Raw genomic sequence first — 15,819 nt, forward strand, 5'->3', positions numbered from 1 at the left:
GAATGGCCAGGAAAGTAAAACGAAGGAATAAAAAACAGAAGAAACAAGAAGAAAACAAACAGTAAAATGGCAGACTTAAGTCATAATATATCAATAATTACATTATATAAATCAATGGAACAGAATAGGTAGCTCAGAATATACCCACACAAGTATGATCAACTGCTTTTTGACAGAGGTATAAAAGCAATTCAAAATAGACAATTAATGAAAACATACTGTATAGCACAGGGAACTTTACTTAATGCACTGTGGTAACCTAAATGGGAAGGAAATCCAAAAAAGAGGGAATATATGTATATGTATAGCTAATTCATTTTGCTGTACAGTAGGAACTAACACAACATTGTAAAGTAACTATACTCCAATAAAAATTAATTTTAAAATAAAAAGCAATTCAATACAGAAAGGACAGTCTTTTCAACAAATGGTGCTGGAACAATTGGACAACCATATATCATGGATATAAGGCTCTTGTGGAATAAATGTATTACAAATATGTTCTCCCCCTACGTGGCTTCCATTTTTACTATTATAATGGTTTCTTTTGATTAAAAGAACTTCTTAATTTTGCTGTACTACACTTTAAGCCTTCATTTTCTCATCTGTAAACTAGGCATTATGGTAGTATTTCACTCACAGGGTTGTTATGAGGAATAAATAAAAGAATGCAGGTACTCCTGGTACTTAGCAAAGCTCAAAAGATATTATTATTATCCCCAGTGCCACCCTTTTTTCTCTGTATAACCTTATATTTCCTTCCATGTTCTCTATTGTGAATCTCTGAAATGTCACATGGTGTAACAGAAAATGCTGGCCATATGGAGAAAATTGAGATGACTCACTCTCAATCTCATGACCCCACCTACTTAAAATCCCAGCAGGGGAAGAGATATAAGAAGGTGACTACAAGAGGGAAGTGGGTTCATTTTAGTGACTGACATCCAAAGAGCAATATGCTTACTTCCACAGCATACTTCACCTTGATCTTTCTCCTCTGCCAGCTCACAGGTGAGTCCAGCAAGATCTTCCTGTTTTCCTGACTTCCTACCCCATCCTGTGTGTAGCTCCAGGCTCCTGGCTCCACTCTGGGCCTCTGGCTCAACTTAGGAGGCTCTGCTCCCTCATCTAATATTGCTTTTTTTTTTTTTTAAACATCTTTATTGGAGTATAATTGCTTTACAATGGTGTGTTAGTTTCTGCTTTATAACAAAGTGAATCAGTTATACATATACATATGTTCCCATATCTCTTCCCTCTTGCATCTTCCTCCCTCCCACCCTCCCTATCCCACCCCTCTAGGTGGTCACAAAGCACCGAGCTGATCTCCCTGCGCTATGCGGCTGCTTCCCACTAGCTATCTATTTTACGTTTGGTAGTGTATATATGTCCATGCCTCTTTCTCACTTTGTCACAGCTTACCCTTCCCCCTCCCCATATCTTCAAGTCCATTCTCTAGTAGGTCTGTGTCTTTATTCCCATCTTACCCCTAGGTTCTTCATGACCTTTTTTTTTTTCTTCTTAGATTCTGTATATATGTGTTAGCATACAGTATTTGTTTTTCTCTTTCTGACTTACTTCACTCTGTATGACAGACTCTAGGTCCATCCACCTCACTACAGATAACTCAGTTTTGTTTCTCTTTATGGCTGAGTAATATTCCATTGTATATATGTGCCACATCTTCTTTATCCATTCATCTGTTGATGGACACTTACGTTGTTTCCATCTCTTGGCTATTGTAAATAGAGCTGCAATGAACATTTTGGTACATTACTCTTTTTGAATTATGGTTTTCTCAGGATATATGCCCAGTAGCGGGATTGCTGGGTCATATGGTAGTTCTATTTGTAGTTTTTTAAGGAACCTCCATACTGTTCTCCATAGTGGCTGTATCAATTTACATTCCCACTAACAGTGCAAGAGTGTTCCCTTTTCTCCACACCCTCTCCAGCATTTGTTGTTTGTAGATTTTTTGATGATGGCCATTCTGACTGGTGTGAGGTGATATCTCATTGTAGTTTTGATTTGCGTTTCTCTAATGATTAATGATGTTGAGAATTCTTTCATGTGTTTGTTGGCAATCTGTATGTCTGCTTTGGAGAAATGTCTATTTAGGTCTTCTGCCCATTTTTAGATTGGGTTGTTTGTTTTTTGGTTATTGAGCTGCATGAGCTGCTTGTAAATTTTGGAGATTAATCCTTTGTCAGTTGCTTCATTTGCAAATATTTTCTCCCATTCTGAGGATTGTATTTTGGTCTTGTTTATGGTTTCCTTTGTTGTGCAAAAGCTTTTATATCCTGTAGTCTCTGACTCACAGAGGGTAGGAAGAGACTGGAGGGAGAGGAGAAGGAATGACTTTGGGAATTGACTGCCTTTCTGACTGTCCCAGGGAACAAAGGGCTGAAAGAAGTGGTGTTGGGTATCAGAAAAACCTGTGTCCTTATCTGGATTCTGCCATGAAATAGATGAAGAATGTCATCTTCCTCAGATGTTATCTTCCTCAGCCCTCCTTCATTTTGAGGGTAATTTTAAGAACAAAATGAGATGGTATAGGTGTATATTTATTTACTTAGAAATATATATTTAAAATATTTTAATTCAAATATATTTATAACATTTATACATATACTTCTATGGTTTATATTTATGTAAATATAAACATGTATTATTTAGAAAAATATTTTAAATTATTATGCATTTAACAATCATACTGATGGCAGAGAACATTTGAATTTTCTCTCTTAACCCAAGTAACACAATCAGTCTCTACTTAGAAAACCAACTCATAGGTAGGCACTTTATATTTAATGCCATGAAGGACTGAGGACTTTTCTATGCCTGTCACAGGTATTCTAGTCTTTCAAGATGTTACTATCTTCAGGGCTCTCAGGAAGGACCAGGAACCCCATAAGTTAGGAATATCTCTCTGGTCATCAAACTCATGGAGAACCACCATGAGGTCTCCCTCTGAGGATTTGGTGTGGCTGGTTCATTTATGTGTGCCCCAGACCTGCCAGAAGAGAACTGCCCAAGCCCACATGGTAAGTCAGGCCTCGCAATCCTCTCCTCCCCGCCACCTGGTGTCTTGAACTGTTCAGCATCAACAAACTCACACCCTTTGTGAGTTCGTTAAAAGTTTGCATTTTTAGGAAGCACCTGGTCCTGGAACTGACCCTTACTTTAAAAACGACTCCTTGAACGGAAATGGTGATCAGAAGGAGAACTTGGGGATAGTGAAATGGGGGAGGACATGGCAGAACTTTTCAAAACCCAGGTGCCCCCCTGAAACATGACCTGGGGCAGCAGGGTGCAAGTTGCAAGTGTGCGCCCTGTTCCAGGAGGCTGTGGCAGCCTGCGTGCTATACCTTCCGTGATTGAAAGAATAATCTGAGATTGTCATAGAGCCTCCAGTGGGCAGGACTATGAAAGCAGTGCTGGCCCTGGAGAAGAACTCCTGGGCTTGACTTAGTAGCTATATTATTGTGGATAAGTTTCTTAGCCTCTGAACCTCGGTCTTTACAAGTATGTAACAGAAAATGAAACTTAATTTGCAAATTATTGTGATGTTTTAAATAAGATATCAAATGCAAAACAATATAATAATAATCACCATTTATTAAGCTCCTATTACATCTAAGGCATTTTTCATACAATCTCCTCACAAATCTACAAGATAGATATTATTATCCCCAAAACTTAGGCTCTGAGACGTCAAGTGGCTTAGGCAAGATTACACAGCTATTAAAAGGTAGAACAGAAACTGAGTTTCCAAAGCTAGTGCTCATTTCATCACACCAAACTAACGGCCTAATATTGTACCCTCAGAAAAAGTGCTCAATGAATGTGTATTTGAGATGAATCTTCCCCAGAGATTCCTTCCCTCTCCAGGTACATGAGGCCAAGGTAGGCACTGGAAATGCCCAAGAAGAGTAGGGAACTCCATTTCCAGGATTTGAATGCACCAAACAAAAATCACCCTGGCCAAATTCAGAGGTTACCAAGGAAAAACTTTTGCAGCCTCAGTATTCTCATCTGGAAAATGGGCACAATTTTATGATGATTATAAGATACAGTAGAGTTGAGGAGAAAGTTTATAAAAGGAAATCAGAAAAAGTGGGTGAGGAGGTATTGGAGAGGTGTTGAAAAAGACCAGAAGAGACAAACAAGAGGAATGTTTCAGAGATGAGTGAGGGGAAGAACAGTAGGGAACTTGAATATGAATGCTGCAGGTTAGAACTGGAGTGTTGGCAAAGGTGGCTGGTGAATTGGGAGGCTTGTCAGCCTCTGTTCCATGTGCATCTTACATGGTACTGATTGTAAATGCCCTTTCCAAGTACATTAATTAAGGGTAATTTGGGTAAAGAACAGTAGTTTCCAAAGTCATTTTTTTCTTTTTTAAGCAGTGGTTTCCTTTTATAAAAAGAAAACTTACACAGAAACAAACAACTCTGATGCAGAGAATTGAAGCCTCCCTGATGGAGGGGGGGAGTTCCATAGCCTCCACCCATCCCCTACCCCCTTGACCTCCATCAAAGCTCCCAAGAAATACACTGAGGCACTGCCACAGACCTCAAAGGTAGCAGGGGCACAGCTTGGGAAACCCTGCCTTAGGAGCCCTTGTTACTAATCCTGGCCTTCTACTCACTTGGCACACATCACTATAACCTTCAGAGCACCAGACTCTTCATCTATAAAATGGGATTGGACTAAGTAGTCCCTAAAGTTCCTCCTAGCTTTGAGATGCTCTGGTCCTTGGTTTCCATGGTGAGGGTGGCATGACACGCTGGTGCATTCTGATAGAGGCACCCAGTACTGGAAGAGGTGCTTGGGGACTGGGCTGGCAAGCAGGAGGTGGGCTTTACACACTCCGCTATGCCGAGGTCTTCCTCCTAGGTCACCATTCCTTGATTCTGGCTGTACTGATGGTGCCCCTTCCTCCTAATTTGGCTCCTTCCCTCCACTCAACACATGAGCCTTGGGGGAACAGGTTAAGGGGAGGAGGTGACAGCCAAAAGGAAAGGCAGGTGGCAAAAGGGAGAAGCTGTTGTCCGTTCTTGTTATGAAGAGCATCTTAGGGCTGAATCTCCTGGTGCCAAAAATACCTGAGACTTGGCCAGGGCAGAAAGCAGAGGGTCTCCTTCCCCAGCTTCCTCAACCTCCAAAAGTAGGTTGGTGAGGATGCTTGCTGTAGGAATTATCTCCCTGTGTGTGATTGGACTTACTCTTTTGCTGTGAATTAGCCAGTGACTGATGTATAGGCGTTAGGGTCCAGACCACCTTCTAAGAAGCTTACCTTACTGAGAAGCCATCCAAAGAAGTTTTGGGAAATCTCACTTTTAGTCATTCTTGCAGAAATGAGACCAAAAAGTGGGAAGCTTTCTCAAAGCCTGTCTCATAGCACTACTGCCTGTAGTACCCTCTTGCCTCCCACCATGTCTCAGACTGCTCTGTACTTCTCAAAGTATTTTCACATCTGTATTCACCCTTCATCCTTCCCTAAATCCTGGTGAATAAAGGTTATTCTTTTTCTCCTATGAGAGGTAAGAACACTGAAATTCAAATTTACGTTTAGGACGTAAACTGGGGATAAGCTGAAATTCAAAGTGGTAGTGGGAGGTAGAAGTGGAAAGAATTCAGGCCTCTAGAGGAGATGGGGGAACGAACTAGCTTCTCATGTCACTTCTGCCACTTTCCAGTTTGGGGCCTTGGGAAAGTCACTGAGCATCTTGGACCCCCAATGTCTTCATCTATAAAGTACAGCTTAAACTTTATCACATAGAGTTGACTTGAGGATCAAGAACGGGAATACACATTAAACCAAGTATTCATTGCTGGAGTTATTATTACAGAGGAACCAGAATGGAACCCAGGTCTCCTGACCCCCATTTAGGCCAGACCTCTAACATTTTTACACTGCTGCATGTTGCCTGGGAGAAGAGGCCATCTCCACAGGTCCCTGAATGAGACTCCAGACCCCATCATCAGGTGATCTGGAACCTAATGCCTGTAGATCAGTGATCCACTAACTCAGAGCAAAATGGTATGTCCAGTCACCACCCATGGGAATAGCTCCTCATGGGGAATTTCAAGTGGAAAATGAAGTGACATTCATGGTGGAATTTCAGGGGGTAGGTGTGACAAAGTGTTGAAGACTTCCTCAGGGAAGGGCTTTGAACTAGGATTTATGGGTCTTAAATAAGACTTAGATGGACAGAGAAAAGGATAAAGCACCAATAAAAGTGTGAGTTAGGATGTAAACTGGGGATAAGCTGAGGAAGGAACCCTGGCTGCTTGTCTGGTGGTAGTAAGTGGGTGGCAGTCCAAGGCTTCATATCTTCCCACAGCATCAACTTTTGCTGGCCTAGGAACAAAATCCCTGGGCTTCTCTCAGATACAATCAACATGGGACATGTGATACCCCTGAACTAATTACTGTGCAGAGGAAGTCTACCACTTGAGTTGAGTTACCCAAACCATATGGCTGTTACAAAATGAGGAAGGACTGAAATGAATGCAGAGGAGGCAAGTTACAACATTCACCACACTGATCCACGTGGGAGGGTAGATGAGTCTCATGGGGCCCAATCCTCCCTGGCCTTGTACATAGGTGTTAGTAGCTACTCATTCTCTAGGGCCTTCTGATCACACAGGTCATGTTACATCCCCCACCCCTGTCATGTGTTCCCTAAGTACTGTCATTTCCCCTTTCACAGCATATGTTGTTACTCATTTAATGACTCTCTCCCAGCTCCATGAGTGCAAGGATCATGACTATCTTGCTCCCCAGTTATACCCTCAGCTCCTAAACAGTGCCAGGCACAAGTATGGAACTAAACAAATTTTAGTTAAAGGAAGGAATGACTGAATGAGCAGAGCATGACTTACCTAGACATGGTAAAACCCTATAGGGTCACACACCACAGGTGGAGAAGCCATCAGAGAAAGGGGAGCTTCAGTTCAGTCTTAGAAGCTGAGAAGAGAAGTGTCTTGTTTCTGGACCCCCTTTCACAGTCAACTGGGAAGAGGAAACAAAACTGGTTAGGACTTAACCAACCCAGGCCCGTAACGTCTGAGCTCACATTTAGGGAATGGCATGGAACTACTTTCTTCTTTTATGACTCTTCTCCTCACCCTGAAGATACAATAAAGATAGAACAATATCTTCCACCTAGGTTCATGTTGGCAATTTGCACTGTATTGTCCTCCAATTTCATTCTAACAAGGAACAATGAATTTGGAGATATTTTCTTATATCTCCACACAATTAACATTTCTTAAAATGTACCCTAGGAAGATAGCATCATGTATATAAAGATGTAAAAAGAAGAACTAGGCTTCCCTGGTGGCGCAGTGGTTGAGAGTCTGCCTGCCGATGCAGGGGACACAGGTTCTTGGCCCGGTCTGGGAAGATCCCACATGCCGCGGAGCGGCTGGGCCCGTGAGCCGTGGCCGCTGAGCCTGCGCGTCCGGAGCCTGTGCTCCACAAGGGGAGAGGCCACAACAGTGAGAGGCCTGCATACCGCAAAAAAAAAAAAAAAAAAGAACTAATTATTCATGGCTTAAGTGCATGCACACATGCTAAAACACTAAAGCCACATCCTTATAATTTTGTCACCTCCTTGACATATACATGTCCCCCAAACCTCACATGAAAATTAAAATACTCAAAGGTGCCCTAATCCAAGAACTGCACCTACTTGGGGGCAAGTGATATCCAATCTTTATTTGACTGCAAAATATTCACCACTTCCATCTCATGGTTGAAGTAAGAGAATGAATACATTAATTGATAAATCAAAAATTCAAATAAAATTGGTTTTGTCTATAACATTATAGACTGGAAATATTTTGACACCCCATGAGATGATCAAAGAGAGAGTAATGAAAAACCATCCTCCCTTAGTATTAGAGAAGCAGGGAGGGCAGCTTTTTGGAAAATCAGCTTACTTAACAGGATGATTTGATAAAGGCTTGAGTGATCCAAAGTATATATGCATATATATAAATTATAGGGGGAAATTGTTTGAAAACAGGAATCAGGTCTTAAAAGGCATTTACTCAGGAAGAGAAACAAGTACTTTTATAGATAAATTTAGCAAAAAATTTGGTCAAGATCCAAGACCTGTTATCAAGGGGCTAGGTCAACATTTGGTAGCAGCAGATTCCCTTACTCTGGGGGCACTGGTAGAGCAGCTTGTACTTGAAGGAAGGTCACCAAAGGACTTGAATGGTAAATCTGGATTCCATGAGACCCCAGGGCTTCAGAGTTGACACCTGAGCCCTTGAGGGAACTGAAGAAGGGAACTAATGGAAAGGGCTGGACCTGGTACAAATGCCAAGGGACCTTCAAACTGAGCCATACTGGAAAGAGTCCAGGCTCCAGGGCTGGAGTGACATTGGGTTAAATCCTCAAATTATCACCTACTAGCTTTGTGCCCTTGGAAATGTTACTTAGGTTTTTTTGAATCTCAGGTTTGTTTTTGTTTTTTTAATCAAATCCAATTAACAAACTTTTGCTGTAAAGGGCCAAATAGTAAAATTTTAAGCTTTTCAGGCAGTATGATCTCTGTCACAACTATCCAACTCAGCCTTTGTAGTGGAAAAGCAGCCATAGACAATGTGCAAAGGAAAGAACATGGCTGTGTTCCAATAAAACTTTATTTTCAAAAACAGGGGGCAGGCCAGGTTTGGCCCATGGGCTATTTATTAGGTTGCTGCTCAGTTGACCACTTCTGGAAACTTTTTCAGCAGCCATTCTTAACTGTTTTTCACCTGAAGCCACAAAATCAGTGATGGTTGTTTGTAAGTCATGCTTTCTGAGGTGAATTAAGATTGCAGTGAAACAGAAATTTGGGAGGCAGGGAGCAGTAAAGCCCAACTACAATTCCTGATAGTTCAGGTTAAACATCACAAGGTAGCCTGGGCATATTCCAGAGCTCCCAGTCACTCACCCTTTTCCTGTCCACTCAAGGAAGGATATTGGAATTCAAGTGAATGAGAACTTCATTTGGGGATGAGCTTGAATTCACTCCCATCCACCATAAATTAGAAAGATAAATCATCCTCAAACTTCTAAGCTATCACTATCTTTAAAGACTTACAGCTTGCCTCCCAGTGCCCTGGTTTGTGCTTAAGAACCTCTGCCCCAGGTCAGATAAACTGCTATCTTCTTCATCTGCAACAAAATCAGCTCTCCCAGGAGCAATCTGGGAGTCCTAAATGGAGCTTGGACAGTAACCTCCCCACTTGTCACCCCACAGGAACTTGTCAAGGATGCAGCCGACCTCATGGTCTACCTCAGAGCTTGGTCTTTTCAGCCAGAGATCTCTGGTAATGGGGTGGGTTTGCCTGTAGTCACCCCTTTCAGGCAGAGACTTCTGACCTCAGTGCCTTTGTGTGAGTGAGGTTCCAAAGGGTTTCCCAGGACTGGTTGGGTTAGACTGAGAGGGTTTCTTGGGACCTTTCCAGGACCCAAAGGGAGTGAGTAATTGGTGGTAAGGTCAGGTACTCAGGTTTATTTTATGGTTCTCTGTTTCTGCAGAGCCAGCAGCCTCTGGAGTACTGAAGAAGCTAGTTGGTGCCCTTGGTGGGTCTGTGAATTTCCCACTGAATCTCTCAGTAGATCCAATTGACAGCATTATCTGGGTCTTCAACACAACCACTCTCGTCACCATACAGCCAAAGTTGGCAGACAAAAAAGCCCTTATCATAGTGACCCAACATCGTAACAAGGAAAGGGTGAATTTCCCACATGAAGGCTACTCCCTGAATCTCAGCAAACTGAAGAAGAATGACTCAGGTGTCTACCGTGTGGAGATACACAGCTCAACCCTCCAGGATCCCCTCACCCAGGAGTATGAGCTGCGTGTCTATGGTGAGCAGAACCAGTTCCAAATGTGGATGACTGCCTTCTTAAAATGGTGAACTCCCTGATATTGGAGCTGTTCAGACAAAGGCTGGATAAAGTGGCAATAAAGTGGAAGAGAGAACTCGTGCATGGATGAAGTAGATATAGCCCACCCTTGAAGTCCCCTCTTAGATATTCAGTAAGAAGGATTGTGGTACAGCAGATAGGCTTTATGAGAAGTGACAATCATGCAGGTCAAATGTTGGCTTCTCTACTTACTAATTACATGGCCTTAGACAAGTTACTTGATCTCTTTGAAACTTAGTTTCCACATCTGTAATGGGGAGTAAAGTGATACCTATCTTAGAAAGATTATCAGGTATAACTATCAATCACACCTCTTCCCGTGAAGATTCTAACCAAATGAGAAATAGACACAAGAATCAGGAAGGAAGATAAAAATATCAGCTTTATTTTTTCTGGTAAAGCTGGATAATAAAAATACTTTCCCCCAAGTCTAGATTTTGGCACCTATTCAGGGAAAATGAACTTATGAAACAATTACTCAACCACCTAAAAGAATAGCTGCCTTTCTCACTGAGCTGCAATATCAGCGACACCAGGAGATGGGCCTGCAGGTTTGCTTGTAGGAGGTAGACCATGCACCTTGTTCCAGGTGTGTCCTCCATATAGATATAGTTGAAAAGAATGGAAGACATGCATTCTGCAGGTAAACTAGCAGGGTTGGGGGGAGGGGGGAGGGCAAACCACATTTAAACAACAATCATAACAGCCCAAACATGTAAATAGAGAAATGTAGATGAGGGATGTCAGACTCACCAACTCAGCAATGAAACAATTGCTCATCCTCTGAAAGAGTGAGCACAAGGTAGAGAGGGGAGCCAGAAGTGTTGCTCCAATATCTTTGTTCTCTCCTAGAGAGTAAAGTGAGTCTCTTCAAGGAAGCCTGAGGACAGGGGAATAGGGAGTCTCCAAAAAAGATAAAACTAATGAACATCTAAAATGCTTTTAACACAGTGCTTGCCATATGCCTGTGCTTAGTAAATGAAAGCTCATTCTTGTTGCATTATAATTATTTCTCTTACTATTGTTGTTGTTTTATGGCTGTGGGCAATCTGACCTAGATAGTTCTCTTCTCCAGATGAGAATGAGAATTCTGCTCTGAATTGCTGCTTCCTCTCCACTCTGTAGCACACCAGGGAGATTCAGGTCCAAGGTTTACAAGAATAATGCAGAAAAAATGAGGGCTATGGGCATAGTTTCCACACTTGGTTGTCTATTTCTCTTTTACAGAGCACCTGTCAAAGCCCAAAGTCATCATAGGTCTGCAGAACAATAAGAATGGCACATGTGTAACCAATCTGACATGTTCCATGGAACAGGGAGGAGAGGATGTAACTTACAGCTGGAAGTCCCTGGGACAGGCGACCAATGAGTCCCATAGTGGCTCCACCCTCCCCATATCCTGGAGGCAGGAGAAAAGGGATATGACCTTCATCTGCATGGCCAGAAACCCCATCAGCAGCAACTCCTCAAACCCCATCTTTGCCTGGAAGCTCTGTGAAGGTGACTGTCTCTCCTCTTTCTCCAGGAGCCCCTGGTCTTAGGACGTATATCTTCTTCAGCTCCTGGTCCCCCATGGGAACAAGCCCTTTGTGAAAACTGGAAGCCCTGGGGAAGTCATCAGACTGGGAGGAAGGTTGCAATTGCTCCAAAAGTTGGGTCATTTTCCCTAGCTGACTCTTCTCCCTGCCCTGTGCCTCCACCCATTCTCTCTTTAAAGGTGCTGCTGGTGGCCTGGCTACCACTGTGATCCTCAAACTCCTGTTGTCACTCACCCTGCTCTGTTGCATTGCACTGGTGCTAATTATTTTGATCATACGAAGAGAAAGAAGAAAAGGTAGAGCATGAACTATTTTTGTCTTCACCCTCAATCATGCATTTTCTCTTTCACTCATTCAACAGTATGTTGGACTGTGTGCCAAGCTTGGTGTTAGGCACTAAGGATGCAGATATGAAGAAGCCATCATCTCTGTCCTAAAGGACAGCACCAGCCATCTGTACTCCTTAATTCTGGAGTGGAGAGAATACCTGAGCCCTTAACTTCTCTCCTAAGACCAAGGTTCTCCTAGTTCCTTCTCCAGTGCCTGCCCTTCTCCTTCCCCTCAGAGGGACTTACTAGTGTATCCCTCCTGCTGACACAGGTGACACACTGTTGACTCTGCTCCCCTGACTGGGAGGCCATGACCTTCAACTCTGAGGTCCACAAACCAGCACCGTCCGTTCAGCCCATCCCTGTCAGAGCCCCCAATCCATCCCAGTTCTCTCTATTGGATCAACTCCAGAGACTTCTCTCTACTCCCCACATCAGTCTAGATACATTACTCCTGGAGAAGCCTTTCTCTGTCTTTCTCCAGGCTGTGTCCCATGCTCTGTGTCCCTAAACCCTGCTGATTTGTCTTCTCGGGTTCCCACTGATACTGTCCACTCAGGGTATTGGGGAGGGACCTAAGCGTTGGTTGGGTACGAACTGCAGACTTTGAGATATTCTCTCCCTCCTGTAAACACTGTAAAAGCATTTCTGATCTCCTCTGCTTCCTCTTTTGGCTGCCTTTGTCCAGAAATTAGGAAGTGAAGTGATGAGGGTGACCAGTTCATCTTGGAGTTCCTGGGTTTAGCACTGAAAGTCTCATGTCCTGGAAAACCCTTCAGTTACAGGGAAATCAGGATGGTTGGTCACCCTAAGTGGGTCATCCAGATGGTGGGCCAATGGGGGTGGCAAGGGGAAGGAGGAGCCAGCTCTGATTCTCTCCCAACTTAGTTTCAGAGTCCATTGAAGAGAAGAAGGGACTGAACCTTCATCCAGAAACTCTTAACTACTCCCCCGCTTTTGGAGAGACCTCGGAGTATGACACAATCTCTTACTTAAATGTGAGTTCTTTCCCGTCTTTCCTGGGGCCTGATTCTCCTCTCTGAGGCCCTCCTTGTTTTACTTGAGATTTTTCCATGGATTTGGGCAACATGGGGAATGAAAATGTATAACCCTTTAAACCCAATGTACCTGTGTCTCCCCCAAGTCTTCATGGATTCTCTCTTGTGCAGGAACTGGTGGCCCCTGGAGCATCTGGTTCTGACCTAGCCAGTAACGCTCACACTGTGATCTATGGAATCACTCCTTCCCCTCCACTGTTCAAAATGGCCACTCAACAGACCCAATTCCTTTTGCATATGATGGCGGGTAGAGAAATGTGACTTTGATATGATGTTTGAGTTATGGTATCAGAAAACTGGCTTTAGAGATGCCATTTCCTCTGAGGCAACTCAAGGAAGCATCAGGAGGGGGCTCAGAGTGTCCATGGTGGCTCTGGGCCCTCACTCAAGGCTTCCCAAGTGTGGGTCGCCAAGCTGCAGTGAACAAACACAAGGTTAATTCAAAGAAAACTCTTTGAAAAGAAAATCCTAAGACTAAGGTTTAAAGAAATGCAAATAACAAGAGACAATTTGTAGACATGAACTAGGTAGACAGCTTCAAAAGGTCCACTGGCAAAAATCATTGTAGCTGAGGCTAGGCTTGCTCCTTAGGGGGTCATAATGCCCTTTCCACATTGGCCCACTTAATGAAGAAATAAAAGCACTTTGGAGCTTCAAAAATCTTAGTTTTACTCCAGCCTTCAGTGTCTCCTGATCAGGATACATCTTCTTACACTTATCCACAACTTTTCCAAGAGGAGATATTATGTTTTCTCTTTGAAGCTGTTGGTGTCCTGAGAGCTCCTTCCTTCCTCACAGGGGTGACCTCTTTGTGCTTCACTCAGCCCGGCTTCTGTCAAAATCGATCACTTTATCACCATCCTCCCTCTTCCCCTGCTCAAGACACATTCCCTGGAGACCACAAGACTGTCCTAGATGTTCAGGAATAAACTTCACTGACCCAGGATATTTTTCTCCAGCCTGGAAGGAGCTTTTGTTATTGCTGTCATTGTTTTGTTTTGTTTTGTTTTGTCCCTTTAGTCATCATTTCTGATTTGCCCCATAAGCTCTTTTGACTGATGGAAAAGTTTATTTCCAACATTGACAATATGATTTCAAATTATCCTTTAATCACCTTAGGAGGCTCATAGCTCATGGGACTTATATATCTTACATATTTATTAAGTAATTTTTTATTAAGTAATTTAAACAAGATACAGTTTAAACAAGATACAGTTTTAAAATAATGCAATTTCTTCTTTTTAAAATTTTATTTATTTTTGGCTGCATTGGGTCCTTTTTGCTGTGCACGGGCTTTCTCTAGTTGTGGTGAGCAGGGGCTACTCTTCGTTGCGGTTCACAGTCTTCTCGTTGCAGTGGCGTCACTTGTTGCGGAGCATGGGTTCTAGGCACATGGGCTTCAGTAGTTGCAGCTTGCAGGATCTAGAGCACAGGCTCAGTAGTTTTGGTGCACGGGCTTAGTTGCTCCGTGGCATGTGGGATCTTCCCAGACCAGGGCTCGAACCCGTGTCCCCTGCATTGGTAGGTGGATTCTTAACCACTGTGCTACAAGGGAAACCCACAATTGCTTCTTGAAAAAAGTCATTAATAATTACGATAGCAGTCACTGACAAGAGCACTTCCCACTCCCCCATTCAGGCTCCAGAACCCTCTCTTCTCTCTCACCATCTCCTCCCACCTCTGTTTTCCCTTCTCTGGATTCTGGATGTCTCTTTGGCCTTGTCTATGTGACCCAGAGGGTTGGTGATGATTTTGTTTGTTTGTTTTTTGTTTTTTAACAGAGCACTGTACCACAGGAAAATGCAGTAAATACACTTTATTCCACTGTGCAAATACCCCCAAAGGTAAGAAGCTTTAGAGCTGAGTTTTATCTTAGCTGTCCCATCCTTCTTCCTGTTTCAAGTTTAGCTAGAATTTCTTGGGCCCCAGAGATCTCATTTTCCCTGGTACTAAAAGGTACACCAGGATACCCATTCCCTTGGCTTAAGGTTACACAAGTATGTGGGGAATAGAAGAGAATTATGTTTTAGGAGTGAAAATGGGGGTAATGTGGAACAAACAGAGTAGGAGAGAGGTTCCAGGTGAGATCAATAGGGAAAATCAGCAGGATCCTGACTGAGGGCCTGGGAAAAGTTCCATGGCTTAGGCTGTGCCTGGGAGAAAGGGATGGCTGGGGAGACAACTCTGGCTTGTTTCTGAGCCACTAGTAAACTGGAGGCAGGAGAGTGTTCCTCTTCTTTTCCATGGTCTAGCTATGTTACATGTGATTTGCAACTTCTCCCCAGTCAAGCTACTAACGTAGTAAGCTTTTAAAGCTTATTCCTTCACAGATCACACTTGGCAGAAGCCAGGAATGGCTTCCTGTCTCCTCTCGCAACCACTTCAGAAAAATAAGGATGGGTAAAGCACTTTACCTAGTAATAGGAAAGGTTGGTTTGGATAGATCATTAGAAGGAAAGTTGAGTTCACTAAACATTCAACAAGATACATGTGGGTTAGGCTTGAGGCATAGTTTTTCTAAGGTCAAAATGATTAAACAGTGGGAGAAAGCATAGCAAGAGGTTTAGGTTGAGTACCCTTGGCAATGAAGAGTGTCTGGGATGGTGGGGTCTCCTGGGGGGATCCATAGTTCTGCTCCTCTTCAGTGTTCTGCATCCTTATGTCTGCCCAGCAGGTGGAGAAATCCCACTCACTGCCCACGTTGCCAGACACACCAAGGAAATTTACCCATGAGAATGTCAACTAAGCAGCCATGTGCTCCAAAGAAAATGGTCAAAAGAATTCACTGACTTAATCAAAAACATCAAGGAAAAATGAAGGACACTGACTTCCTTCCAGAATAAAGTATCCCTTAGGCTCCTACAGACTTAAGAGTTCCTAATCTGGGAATTTCCTGGTGGTCCAGTGGTTAGGACTCTGTGCTTTCACTGCTGAGGGCCGGGGTTCAATCCCTGGTT

General features: G+C 43.2%; 1 protein-coding gene across 1 annotated transcript; it reads left to right on the plus strand.

The window, feature by feature from the left end:
* Positions 1-956: 956 nt before the first annotated feature.
* SLAMF7 (SLAM family member 7) lies at positions 957-15,608 on the plus strand. The gene is made up of 7 exons (XM_007467144.1): positions 957-1,011; positions 9,545-9,877; positions 11,165-11,437; positions 11,655-11,771; positions 12,699-12,802; positions 14,644-14,706; positions 15,537-15,608. The coding sequence occupies exons 1-7, from the start codon at positions 957-959 to the stop codon at positions 15,606-15,608; spliced, it is 1,017 nt and encodes a 338-aa protein (XP_007467206.1).
* Positions 15,609-15,819: the final 211 nt, after the last annotated feature.

The sequence above is a fragment of the Lipotes vexillifer genome, unplaced genomic scaffold (genome assembly GCF_000442215.2).
Source record: "Lipotes vexillifer unplaced genomic scaffold, Lipotes_vexillifer_v1.1 scaffold902, whole genome shotgun sequence".
Classification (NCBI taxonomy): Eukaryota; Metazoa; Chordata; class Mammalia; order Artiodactyla; family Lipotidae; genus Lipotes; species Lipotes vexillifer.